General features: G+C 33.4%; 1 protein-coding gene across 1 annotated transcript; it reads left to right on the plus strand.

Annotated features, from left to right (window-relative positions):
• The first annotated feature begins 10,349 nt into the window (after positions 1-10,349).
• LOC134251807 (streptavidin-V2-like) lies at positions 10,350-11,405 on the plus strand. Its single transcript, XM_062734227.1, has 2 exons — positions 10,350-10,424; positions 10,879-11,405. The coding sequence occupies exons 1-2, from the start codon at positions 10,358-10,360 to the stop codon at positions 11,292-11,294; spliced, it is 483 nt and encodes a 160-aa protein (XP_062590211.1). The 5' UTR covers positions 10,350-10,357; the 3' UTR covers positions 11,295-11,405.
• Positions 11,406-12,279: the final 874 nt, after the last annotated feature.

A 12,279-nucleotide genomic window follows, 5' to 3' on the forward strand; every position in this document is an offset into this window, starting at 1 on the left:
TATTTCTTAAGAAAACCCATTGCGTTAATCACTGCATGTCACATGTACAGATTTCTTGATCAGTGGCTGTTCCATCTATGAAACGTATAAAGACGTTCGCATCATTTATACAATAATTCATTTTTTTTAATTCTACTTAAATGATTATTTACAGAGATATAAATATAAACAATAAAATGTCTTTCTTTGTTATTACTGGAATTAACGGTCGCAGCTATTGCAAAAAGTAATAACAAACAAAGAAAGCATCTTATTGTTCAGATAAAACAGGTGCAAAAGACTCTGTGATATCTTTTATTTCACGCTCACACATATATTGTCCATATATGAATGAAACTAACTATTGTTAATTGATAATACTTCGTCTCTACATGCTCTAGGTGTCGAGTTTAAGGCTACAACAAGGAGCTACAACAAGTGTTTTCTTCATCTCATGCATAAGATTTGAATAAATTCTTCTTCATATGAATACATAAATAGGTCCGCTAACAATGGGACGCAATTGTTATCCATGGAAATTTCAACCGAGTTTAAATGGACCTTGTCTGCAAAAAAAAAAAAAAAAAACGAAATAGAAATTCATGCATCTTTTAAATATCATTTTAGAGTACTTGTGTTAAGAATAAATAACATTGCAAACAACCAATGACAAGATAATAAAATTTACGTGTTCTATTTTCATTGCAAAAACAAGATATCAATGATGTCAAAAAGGCTGGAACACAATACACTGTATACAGATAAAATGTGTGAAAACATTTTATGAGTCATTCTCTGTAAGCATCAAAATGGGCTGGAAATTGAAAATCACGGATTTTGCTGAAACTTTGTATAATAATTACATTATAAGCCCTATTTACAAAAATATTAATAAAAGTGATCAATTGGTCTTGTTTCCATGGCAACCAGGTTACCTGTTTTTGTACATAGGTGGTAAATACCTAAAATGATGTTTCTTCCCATTAATGTACATTTAATTAAATAAAGGTGATTATTATTATTTTTCCTTTGAAATAATTTGTAATTTGTATTTTCTATACAAAAAAAAATTTTAAAAAAATTTTTGACCTGCCGTTAAATGCCAAATAACATAAAAAAAATTGCCTTAAAAAGGGGGGTTGAACATAACAATGTACACGAAAAACGCAGGCACTGGTGGAATATTCTGATGCTCTGAATTTAACTTTATACAATTATGAAGAACATTTGAAAAAACTGGAGAGGTAATATTTACTTTAAGAAAATAAATTGATTGTAAAGTTTGTAAAAATCTCTAAATTTACACAAATTTTTGTCAAGAGTTATTTCCCTTTTCGGAAATCTTTTGCTTTAATCGATGAAAATGAAAGTAAAAGTTCACAGCAGAAAGCAACTTTGAGGAGTAAATACTGTGTGTTTTGGATATTTTCAGGGGTTTTAATCCAACTTGTGAAGTATTTAAAGCCATATATGGCGTAACTTATCAAAAAAATATATTTTTGAAAAATATAAAATTCAGTAAAGAAATATAGTTGATACATTTAAATTAAAGCTTTTCATACAATGCTGAACACGGAGAACACCTCGTTTCATCTAATAATACGATTTTATCTTCTCTGTAATGTTTTATTTAAATCTTTTGTATTTTCTTCCGAGTCGGAGAAAATTCGGAGAACCCAAATTAAATTGTGATATCTTTATAACGCAATTGATTTAGATTTTTGTAATTTACGGAAAAGTTCTATCTTTACATAAAGTAATGATACAAATAATAAGTTCTTATTATTTTAGTCCAATAATTTTCATTGTACATACGCCATATATGGCTTTAACATTACCCATAGGTAATTGATTGTTCAAGCTTTACTGTGTCTGAGAGATATACATGTTTGTGTATAGATGTGATAGATACAATAGTAACATGTAAACTTGACAATGGATTGCATTCTATGAAATCCCTGCCTATGTGACAAGTGCTGCATCATTGAAAAAAGTGTTTTTTAAAAAAAGTAGGTATCGTCAGTTAAATGGACTTCAGCACTAAGGGTGGGATAATAAGGTTGTGATGAAGAAATATATATTGTACATGACAATAAGAAGCACTAGGTAAGTACTAATGAAATATTGACTACGTACATTGAAAGTTGCACATATTTTGTATGAGTTTATTTATAATTTGGCATGACTATTTATTATTAAAATAACTTTAAAGTACCCAAAGCATATATAATGACATGATTCTAATTATATCATTAACAGTACAGGCATATTATCAATCTTATTAAAATCAGATGTGAATGAAAATTATATACTGGACAAAATAAGTTAAGGATCATGATTTATAAATTATTTCATTTACAACAAATTACAATATATTAAATTATATCTATATAATATCAATCTTTAACAACTAAACAAACAATTTTATCGTGTTTAACAAAAATCAATGAAGCGTTAACGTGCATTGGGATTAATTGTCACACAACCCCCAAAACAGAATGAAAAACAGCCTTGGTAAAGGATGGTAAATTCAGAGGTAACCGTTTGCGCAGTGTTTTGATGTGTTCAATATGCTGTATGGCCACCCCGGCGGCACGACAACGCCTCTGCATACTGCAGATAAGTCTCCGAAAGAAGATTTGCGGCAATCTAGCCCATTCCTCGACGAGTGCTGCAGAAAGCTCCTCACGGTTCCTAGGGAGTACTGAGCGCGCTGAAATGGCTTGCTGTAGTAAAGTCCCAAGCATGTTCTATGGGATTCAATTCAAGTGAAAGACTGGGCCAGTCCATTCGCTCAATTGTTTCATTTTCCAGGTAGTCTGTTACGACGCGAGCCCTGTGAGGTCTAGCATTGTCGTCCATTAAAATAAAGTCATCACCGATAGCACCTGCATACAACCTGACAATAGGGTGCAGTATCTCATCTCGATATCTTATCCCTGTAAGATTTCCTGCGACAACGTGCAGCTCAGTTTTTCCGGTTATACTGATACCACCCCAAACCATCACTGAACCACCCCCGAAACGATCATGCTCAGCAACACAGCAATCTGCATAACTTTCACCAGTCGTACGCCAAACTCGTCTACGACCGTCATGAAAGTCTACACTAAAGCGCGACTCATCTGTAAAAAGAACAGGGGTCCAGTGACGCAGTTGCCAATTGACATGGTTTCGTGCCCATTGGAGTCTGGCTGTTCTGTGTCTTAGGGTCAGTCTGGGCCGGACTGCCGGTCGGAATGCCCGGAAATTAGCCGCATGGAGTCTGTTCCGAACTGTCTGTGGTGTTACTTGCACTCTTGTTGCTGTTTGAAAGTCTGTATTTAGCCTAACAACACTCTGGAACCTGTGCCGTTTTGCCATATTGACAAGATAACGGTCCTGACGAGCCGTGGTTGACCTCGGACGACCAAAACGTGGTCTCTCAGCAACGGTATCAGTATGTTGGAATCGATTCCATAATCGTGAAATGACACTTTGGGAGACATTAAAGTGTGCAGCAACAGTTCTTTGAGTACTGCCAGATTAGAGCATACCTACAGCTTGGGCTGCCTCAAAGCCAGTTAAGTGACTTCTCATGGCTTGAAATGTCACAGGGTAATCAAAAAATACCCACAACTTAAAACAGGTATTCAAATTAACAATTTCTTTTACTTTGTGTATACCCTTATCACTTTGTTTTTCACACTGTATCGGCATTCCGTAAAGCATGAATTGGGCATGAATTGCACGACCCTACAGGTAGCATTTTTGTATCAATAACTTGTTAAAGAAAGTACTGTTGAGCTATAACGTAAAAAAATATATTATAATTGTTTTGGGAAAACAATTCAAAACCTTGATCCTTAACTTATTTTATATAAACCATCTGTCAGGCCATCCTTTAAAAATTGTTTGTTTGGAATTGCCGCCTGATGGGTTTCAGACACAGGAGGGAGGGAAATTATTTTTTTTATTGAAGGTAAATTTTAAATTTTTGATAATAATCTCAGTAAACAGTCAATACATTTTCTTATTTTTTAAAAAAAGTATCTACAATCAACTAAAATAACCTAATTTTACATACATGTAGATCTGAGACAATCTTTCAGTGTTTTGTATGGTGTATGTGATACATGTAATCCCCCCCAATAAATGATTTAATAAAATAAACTTTCTACTTTTGGTCAATAAAATTATATACACTTTACTCAAACAGTGTATAATGAAGCAATATGTAATGGAGACAGGTACATGCAGAAATTGGAGATTTGTAAAAGTGGTCATTGTTGAAATCATAGATTTATGTGCCCAAATTACAGCTGAGAAAAAATATTATATTTGATTTTGTCCTATTTTATGAAGACATCTCAGTATTCCATTTATCACAGACTTTATGTTCTGGAAAATATTTTTAGAAGCGTTCCAAAAAACTGAGTAGTGTTAGATAAAAAAAGTTATTTAACTTGAAAAAAATATTAATGCAAATAAATCAAGCCCCCTTTTTTAAAAAATATTGGAGGAGGATCTGGTAACATTTTATCCCCCCCCCCTCCCACTTAACTCCTCCTCCCCCCTCCAGAAAACTATTTCAGATAATTATATTTTTCTCAATTTGAGTCAAAATGAGGTTTTCTGTTGATTGAATTTCAAAAGCTTATAGGGAGTTCACTCCCAGGGGCATAGCCCCTACGGACAGTGTTTTCGACCTAATAAGAGCAGTGGCGGTTTGTAATTATATGCTCTCCATCTGCATAATTGCACATTCCCTAATACTTATTTTAACCCTTTGCCTTTATGAGGAAGAACAAAATCACAAAATTTTTAAAATACATTCTGAATTTTGAGTGTCATTCCTAATGTGTATGAAAGACACTTATCTCTGCTGGGAAAACTTCAACGAATTGTTTTAGTCCCCTACCGGTGAAATCGGAGGGGACTATAGGTTTCCTCTGCGTCTGTCCGTCCGTCTGTATACCTGTCCGTTCGTCTGTCTGTCCCGTCTGTCTGCCAGTCTGTCTTGGTTTTCCGCACTTTTTTTTCTAAACGCTTGCATCTATTGAGCTGAATTTTGGTATGTGGTTGTATCTTGATTAGTTACACATCAAGTTTCAATTTTGAATTTCGCATCGCTTCATTGGTTTTTGACAGAATAATGGTATTTTGAATTTTTCACATTCGTTTAATTGAGATCATGCTGCGCTAACTTCCGATGGTCGACATAAATAAGAAGCAAGAAAAAGACGTTGGAAAAATGAGTTGAATTTTCGTTTAAATGTAGATTATTTTATCCACAACCTCAAAATCAAGCAGTTTTACCTTGGACATAATTTTTGCATATTATTAAATGACATCCTGAAGAAAAACTCAGTTTCGAAAAAGGGAACCCGGTAGGGGACATGTATTGCTTATGCAATACTCTCAGAATGCTTGTTTATGTATGGTACGGACAGACAGTGTCTGACAAGGGGATAAACAGGAAGTTGACATCAGATTTAACCTCAAGTGTTACCCACCATGCATATGGCATGCCTTAGCAAACACTGTGCTAAAATTTCAATCATCTTCAATTAATAGCTGATCGAGTTCCTGAGAAAACTGCAACCAAACACTTACTACAAAAACACACACAGGCAGACAGACAGACAAACGGACTGACACACAAAGGTAAATCAGTATACCGCCCTCTCCTTCGTAGCGGTGGTATAATAAATCCTTACGAAAGGAACTGTAAAATATCATCTGAACAACATAGAAAACAATTTGAATCGAGGAAGGGGGGGGGGGGGGACTCTTGACTATGTGCTTGTCCTACTTAAACTAAGAAGTGCATGTACAGGTTAAAACGTGTATATAAACTATATATGTTTCAATTAATAAAACAAGTTGCTTCCAAAAGATAGGTCATGATTTTATGTAGGTATTTATTGTTTCCATGGAAACAAATCCTGCTGCAGTAATTCAGATATATGTGATCAGTTTAAGTTTGAGTTCATCTTTTTTTGTCCCGGTAAATAAATTAGACTGAAGTATAATCAAACACTGGTGGCAGTTTTATGAGTTTTGTATACTGGTACATCAATAATTATTTGGATTTTGGATTATTCCTGAATTATTTGGTTACCATAACAACTGTTTTTTTTTTTTAAATAAAATTATGAATTTCTATTTTCATGTTAGTGAAATGACATTCTAAGGTTTACATTGTTTTGTGGAATTTATTTCATTGAGGAAGAAATATAATCGGGCAATAAAGCAGTAGATTTTGTATATTAAACATATCAACGATAAGGTTTTTCCTGAACTATTGGCTGCCATAGCAACCATTTTTAAAATAAATTATGAATTACTATTTTGATATTTAGATAAATACAATTAAATTCAATTTATTTTATTGAAAAAGAGAAAAAAATCACGAATGAAGCTTTTATAATATTGCTGTATACTTGTCAGTATCACAATATTTGTGATAGCAACCATTATAAGGAAGTGTTCAAAAACTATTTGGTTACCATAGCAATGTGATTTGGGACGCTCAAATTTTTATTTATTACTTTTTTTTAATGTACATAAGTGAAATAACAAATATGATAAGTGTTATCTATTGTTTGAAGAAATTAAATAATGCACTGATCGAGGCCACAGATTCTGCATAATGAAAACACCAATAGCTACAGTGATTTTTCCTGACTTTTTGGTTGCTATAGTAACACATTATTTTTGTTTAATTTATGAACTTGCATTTTTATCATTTTATTTTGAAATTATGAGGTTTAGGAGTGTGATTTGTTTAACTCTTGATTTTTTTAAAGCTATAATGTACAAAAAGGAGCCGAATGTTGAATCTACAAATTAATCCAAAATCTCCATGGCAACCATTTTCATTTTCGTTTCATTTTATTTTAAGAAATATTACCACTCTAGAAATTTTATATTTTCATGAGTAAGGAATGACCTTTCCAGTGATGGTAGTTGTTTGTTATGGATTGCCCGCGTTTTCTTGCTACTACGCTTAGAAAATGCCAAAAATTGGCATATTTTCAAATTTGTTAAAATTTGAAAAATTCACACTTTTCACTGAAAGACAACTCTTTTATGACCAACTATTGAATTATTTCATCAGTTGTGGTAGTTACTACAACACATATTCTATCAGAGTAGGCAACAATTAAATCTGTAAATAAAACGCAGAAAATAGAATTTTATGATGAAGATTGTATACTTTCAATAGGTTGCTCTGTATTTTTGGCCTCAAAATGGTGGTTTTGGTTACCATGGCAACCGGGACTAAAAATAAAAAATTAACCCCAAAAATGTTCTATACATGGTGTTTCTACATTGCATGCAAAAAATCAGCAAAATCTGTGATGTACCATTTCCAACTTTTTTCTAAATTCTTTGATTCTTACAGAGAATGACTCTTATAATCCTTTTTAGTTCCTATTCAATCATTTTGCTTTTGCTCCACCAGTTGCGTCCCTCTCAATAAATAAGACATCATCTTTTATATGAAGAATTTCAAGACGTTGCGTGTGATGTAATAATGACAATATACATTGTATATTGTTCAAAAATAGATAAAAGGCCGTTAATCTTTGGAAACATAAGATCAAAACAAGACAAACATTTGCAAAATGTTTGCTCCCTCCCAACTCGGTCTAAAAATACTAGGCAGGTAAGTAGGTAAAATATTTTCTCGGAAAAAAAAAATAATTTCAATGCTCATTTTTAAATAATATATTCTACTGCATATATAAAACAGTTTTTTTCTGGAGGTTAAAAAAAAGTTATGAATCGGGTCATTTTTAGAAAGTCGGTCGGGAGATGGTAACCAATTTTTTTTTTTTTAAATCTCAACTTGTCCAAAGTTTATTTTTTTCTTGCATGAACATACGTGTTAATGTTAGGGTTCAGTATTTTTTTGATTGTTAAACATCAAATTCATATAATATTTCACGGATGTAGCATTTATATTAAGTGGAAAAAGATGCAAATCTTCATTGAATTGACTTATTTATATAAAATAGCGTACGGGTTTAGGGATAATAAAGTCAAGGACAAATGTCAAATATATTTCATTCTATTTATCATCGTTTTGTGAAACACACGGTACTTTACATATTTTAATCCTGATGACAGCAAAAAATATGTTTCAATATCCTGCATCGAATGCAACATATTTTTATTTAATCAACAGAGAAACAAACCTTTTTTTCTTTATCATTATTCATATATATTATCCATATTTGACTTGCTGCAACAAAATTTAGAATACACTTGGGTTTACCCGTCTTTTAGTGAACATTTGAATAGTAAATTGTTATGTTGGAATCTCCTTCCCTCGGTTGCTACGTGCCTGGTACGTTACTAATATAAGATCTTCTCTTGGGTCAAATTATTTTGAGGTTCCAAGATGCACTAATGGTTAACTTTGATGGTCCAATTAATCTTAGGCTAACAGTTAAAATGAATTAAATTTGAACAAGGATAAATGAATACTGACTAAGCTACAAGTAATCGTATTTTAGTGTCTCAAGGGCGTCGCCTGTTGTTCAGAGTTCCTATGGCTTTGGTGCCCAAATTAAAAAAAGGATCAAAAAGGATTGCTTGACTACCAAAAATGATCCAAAGAATTCCTCTTTCACTCTACTTTTCGATGTGAAATTATCCCAAGGACCCATTGCATTCACCTGAAAGGGATAAATAATCCAAAACTTCTTACTTTGAAGGCTCAACAAGTTTAATGATTTCAGTCATTTTCAAATGACGATATAACCTTAAAGTACAATCAAAGATTTTTACTAGAATATTCCATTTAAACAAGAAACTTTCGAAGTCAAAGCGCGTAATTGAAAACTGTGCATCTATGAAATATTTTTTCAGGCGTAGCTACAGATGTGCACAGGTTAATATATACATGTAACTACGTTATGAAAATATAGTATATCGAGCAATAGATAAGTTAAACAAAAAAGGAAAAACGAACATATACATATTTAATTAGAAAATATTTGTATATGAGAAATCATTAAGTCCCCTTGAAAGAAAGTTTTGTTTGTTTATTTGATTTTTAACGTCCCTTTTCAGAATATTTTACTCAAATAGAGACGCCAGAACTTCACGTTCATGGTTTAAAATTTTTATACCTATACATGGCACTCAGGACCATCAAGCAATGTGGTATCTCTTTCTTTCAAGCACCTACTGAGACCTAGAACATACAGGACTCATCCGAAAGTTGCAATTTAAGGACCAGCTCCTTGCTCAGCAAATCTAGAGCATAAACTCTTATCACTGCGCTATGCTGGTGACCTTTAAAACAAGTAAAATGAAATGAAGCATTAATTTGAAGCGTAGAAGTAACTTGAACCATCGGTATATGATACCAAATCGGTTGTAGGTATAAGCAAAAAAGCCTGCGTAGCGCAGTGGTTAGAGTGTCTGCTCTAGAGTTGCGAAGTAAGGAGTTATGAGGTTCGAATCCCACTGTGAGACGTGGAGACCGGTCCTTAAGATGAGATAGTATAAATCGAGGTCCTGTGTCGCAGTAGGTGCTGGCACGAAAAAGACCCCTCACTGTTCAATGTCCCTATGTGTCGAGTATAGGGCTAAATTTACAGCTCTCCAACGGCAAGTGGTGGCGTCTCAGTATAAGTGAAAAATTCTCGAGAGAGGCGTTAAATAACATACATTCAATCAATCAATCAATCAAATAAGCACTCTGAACTTTTAAAGACTCCAAATACTACATAATAAATTCTCAATACTTTAACTGAATTCTATTTTGGTCCGTAGAAGTAATGCCAACTAAACTTAAAATTGAAAATCTTAAAACGTCTCGGGCACATAAGAAAAAAGTAATGTCTCTATTATTAGAGATGACGTATACATGTTTGTCACGTGATCTTATATTTCTATATAAAACACTCGCAGTGAAGTGAGTTATGTTGCCAATAGGACACAAGTCAAGAATTAGCAAACAACTGTCGGGTAAGTTAGCTATAGCAAAAATATAATGAGTATCTTCAGATTCCAGAGACATGAAGCTTGATTTAACTTTATGAACAAATGCGAAATAGATTTCTTTATAATTTTTCAAGATAGTATTTACATGTAGTTCAGTATTCAGGGATTAAAGAACTTGATTTTTCAATATTGATACTACAAAGTGCATTTTAATTTATTAATTTGTGCATAAATCATCTATATCTTCACGTATTGTTACCAGGGCGGCGAACATTTTGTTTAGTCCATGACGACTTTTTTGAAAAAATAAAAGAAATTTATATCTAGATAAATATTTTTAAAAATGATTTTTCAAAGAAGGTATAGCCTTTATTCTTATTTTTGACTACTATTTATTTATTGTATGTATTTTGATAATATTTGTAGATACAACATGCAATTTGCCGGCTCTTTTCTACCTATATTCATTTGTGTGGTAGTACCTTTGATAAAATATGCTGGTGAGTGTTTACATACCGGTACTGTGAAATCACAAATTTTCATGGGGGTTTAATTTTCGTTGTTTTCGAGTAATGATGAGACCCACGAATTCATGTCCACCACGAAATGTAAAATGTTACATAGATAAGTACTCATTAATTCTTGATCCACGAAATCAAATACCCACGAACCAAGAGATTTTTCTCAAACCACGAAAATTTGACCCCACGAAAATATGTGATTTTACAGTATATTATACTTATTTAGATCACCTTTTATTTATTCAACATTGAAAGCTTAATTTTTCCTTTTTTTAAAAAGTTAAATCCTTGTTTTTAACATCTGTGACAATAGTTCCAGGAAGACATATATATACATTCAGCAAATATATCCTTTTAAAGTACAGATGAAAAACATATTTTTAAGGACTAGAAACAATTCAAATTTTCAATTCATCTTTTTTTTCAATTCAAGAATCAGTAAATTGTCAAACACAACAGCTGAAAGGCCTATGTGCCTTGTCTGGAACGTGGAGAAATCAGCTACAGTCAGTAATGACGATAACTTGTAAAGGAGGAACAATAAAAGGTCAATATAACAGCGCCGTCGGTAATGCTGAACGAAAGTATGACCTTGCAGGGAGGTATCTGCAGGTCAACGAGACTGATTTTATCGTTGGATGGTCCGTTGCCTTTAAAAATCAATACCGGAATGCCATGTCTATTGCCAGCTGGACTGGGGTTTACTACGCCGCTGAAGGTACTATCAGAACTCAGTGGATTCTAGCGTCCTACAAGGATCAAGAGGATTACTGGAGGACCTATTCAACCAATCAGGATACGTTCACGAAGATCCAATCACACCCTTGTTTACAGAGTAACGTGAATTAGAGGGCGTGACTGTAATTTTTTGGATGTACACCTAAAAGCAGACAATAGGGTGTATGTTTTCTTAGATTGTGGCACTGTAATTGGGGTCTGAATAACTCAGAAGTAAAAATCATTTTTAAGAATAATTTTCATTTTATGCTTTGGCTCTTTCACAGTAGCTCAGTCAGTAGAGCGCTCAAGATCGATCGTGAGGTCGTGAGTTCGAATCTCGGCCGCGACAGACCTAAGTCGATAAAACATTGGTACGAATGTTTCTTCGCCATAAGCTCGGCACTTGAAGTGAAAGTTAAGGGTCCTTCGGATGAGCCCTCAAAAACCGAGGTCCAGTGTCTAGGTAGGCGTTGGCGCGATAGAAGTCCCTTACTGCTCAATGTACCTGAGAGCCGAGTGAAGGTCAAAATTTGAAGCCCTTCACAGGTATATTGTGACGTCTGTACATGAGTGAAAAATTCTCGAATGGGTCGTAAAATAATATACAATCGATCAATCATTTTCTGTTTTAAGAAATAACTTGTGATATTATATAAGGTCACCTGATCTGATAGATCAGGTGTGCTTTCAGATTACCGTTAGTCCAATGTCCTTTTCCGTCAGGCTATAAACTTGTAGAATCTTTTCATAAACCAATTTTAACAGAACTTGCCACAAACCTTCTGAAAATACAGGGGAGTTAAATTCTTTCAGTGATCTGTTTGTTTAATATCCCTTCGAGAATTTCTCACTTATAGTAGGACCACGGCAAATTGATAGCGAGATGAAATATGAAATAGATGAAATAATAAAAATTATAATGGCAAACATTATATAAAAAAACCATTTTTCAAGAACCATTCTATCAGAAACAATAAAACGTATTTGAACGTCGATTCCTTTCTGTAGATCAAAAAAAATTGATCACAAACCCCGGAGAAGGATTTGATGACCTTTTACGTTTTTTTACAAGGAATATTAAAAATCACCCCAAGAATAGCAAAGGCAAGGAATA

The sequence above is a fragment of the Saccostrea cucullata genome, unplaced genomic scaffold (genome assembly GCF_032062105.1).
Source record: "Saccostrea cucullata isolate Sc308-1 unplaced genomic scaffold, CSIRO_AGI_Scuc_v1 ctg118, whole genome shotgun sequence".
Taxonomy (NCBI): Eukaryota; Metazoa; Mollusca; class Bivalvia; order Ostreida; family Ostreidae; genus Saccostrea; species Saccostrea cuccullata.

Excerpts from the sequence above, each read along its gene's own strand:
- LOC134251807 (XM_062734227.1), top strand. The coding sequence starts at position 10,358 with ATGCAATTTGCCGGCTCTTTTCTACCTATATTCATTTGTGTGGTAGTA. Across the intron at positions 10,425-10,878 it reads ACCTTTGATAAAATATGCTG|AATCAGTAAATTGTCAAACA; the intron begins GTGAGTGTTTAC and ends TTTCAATTCAAG.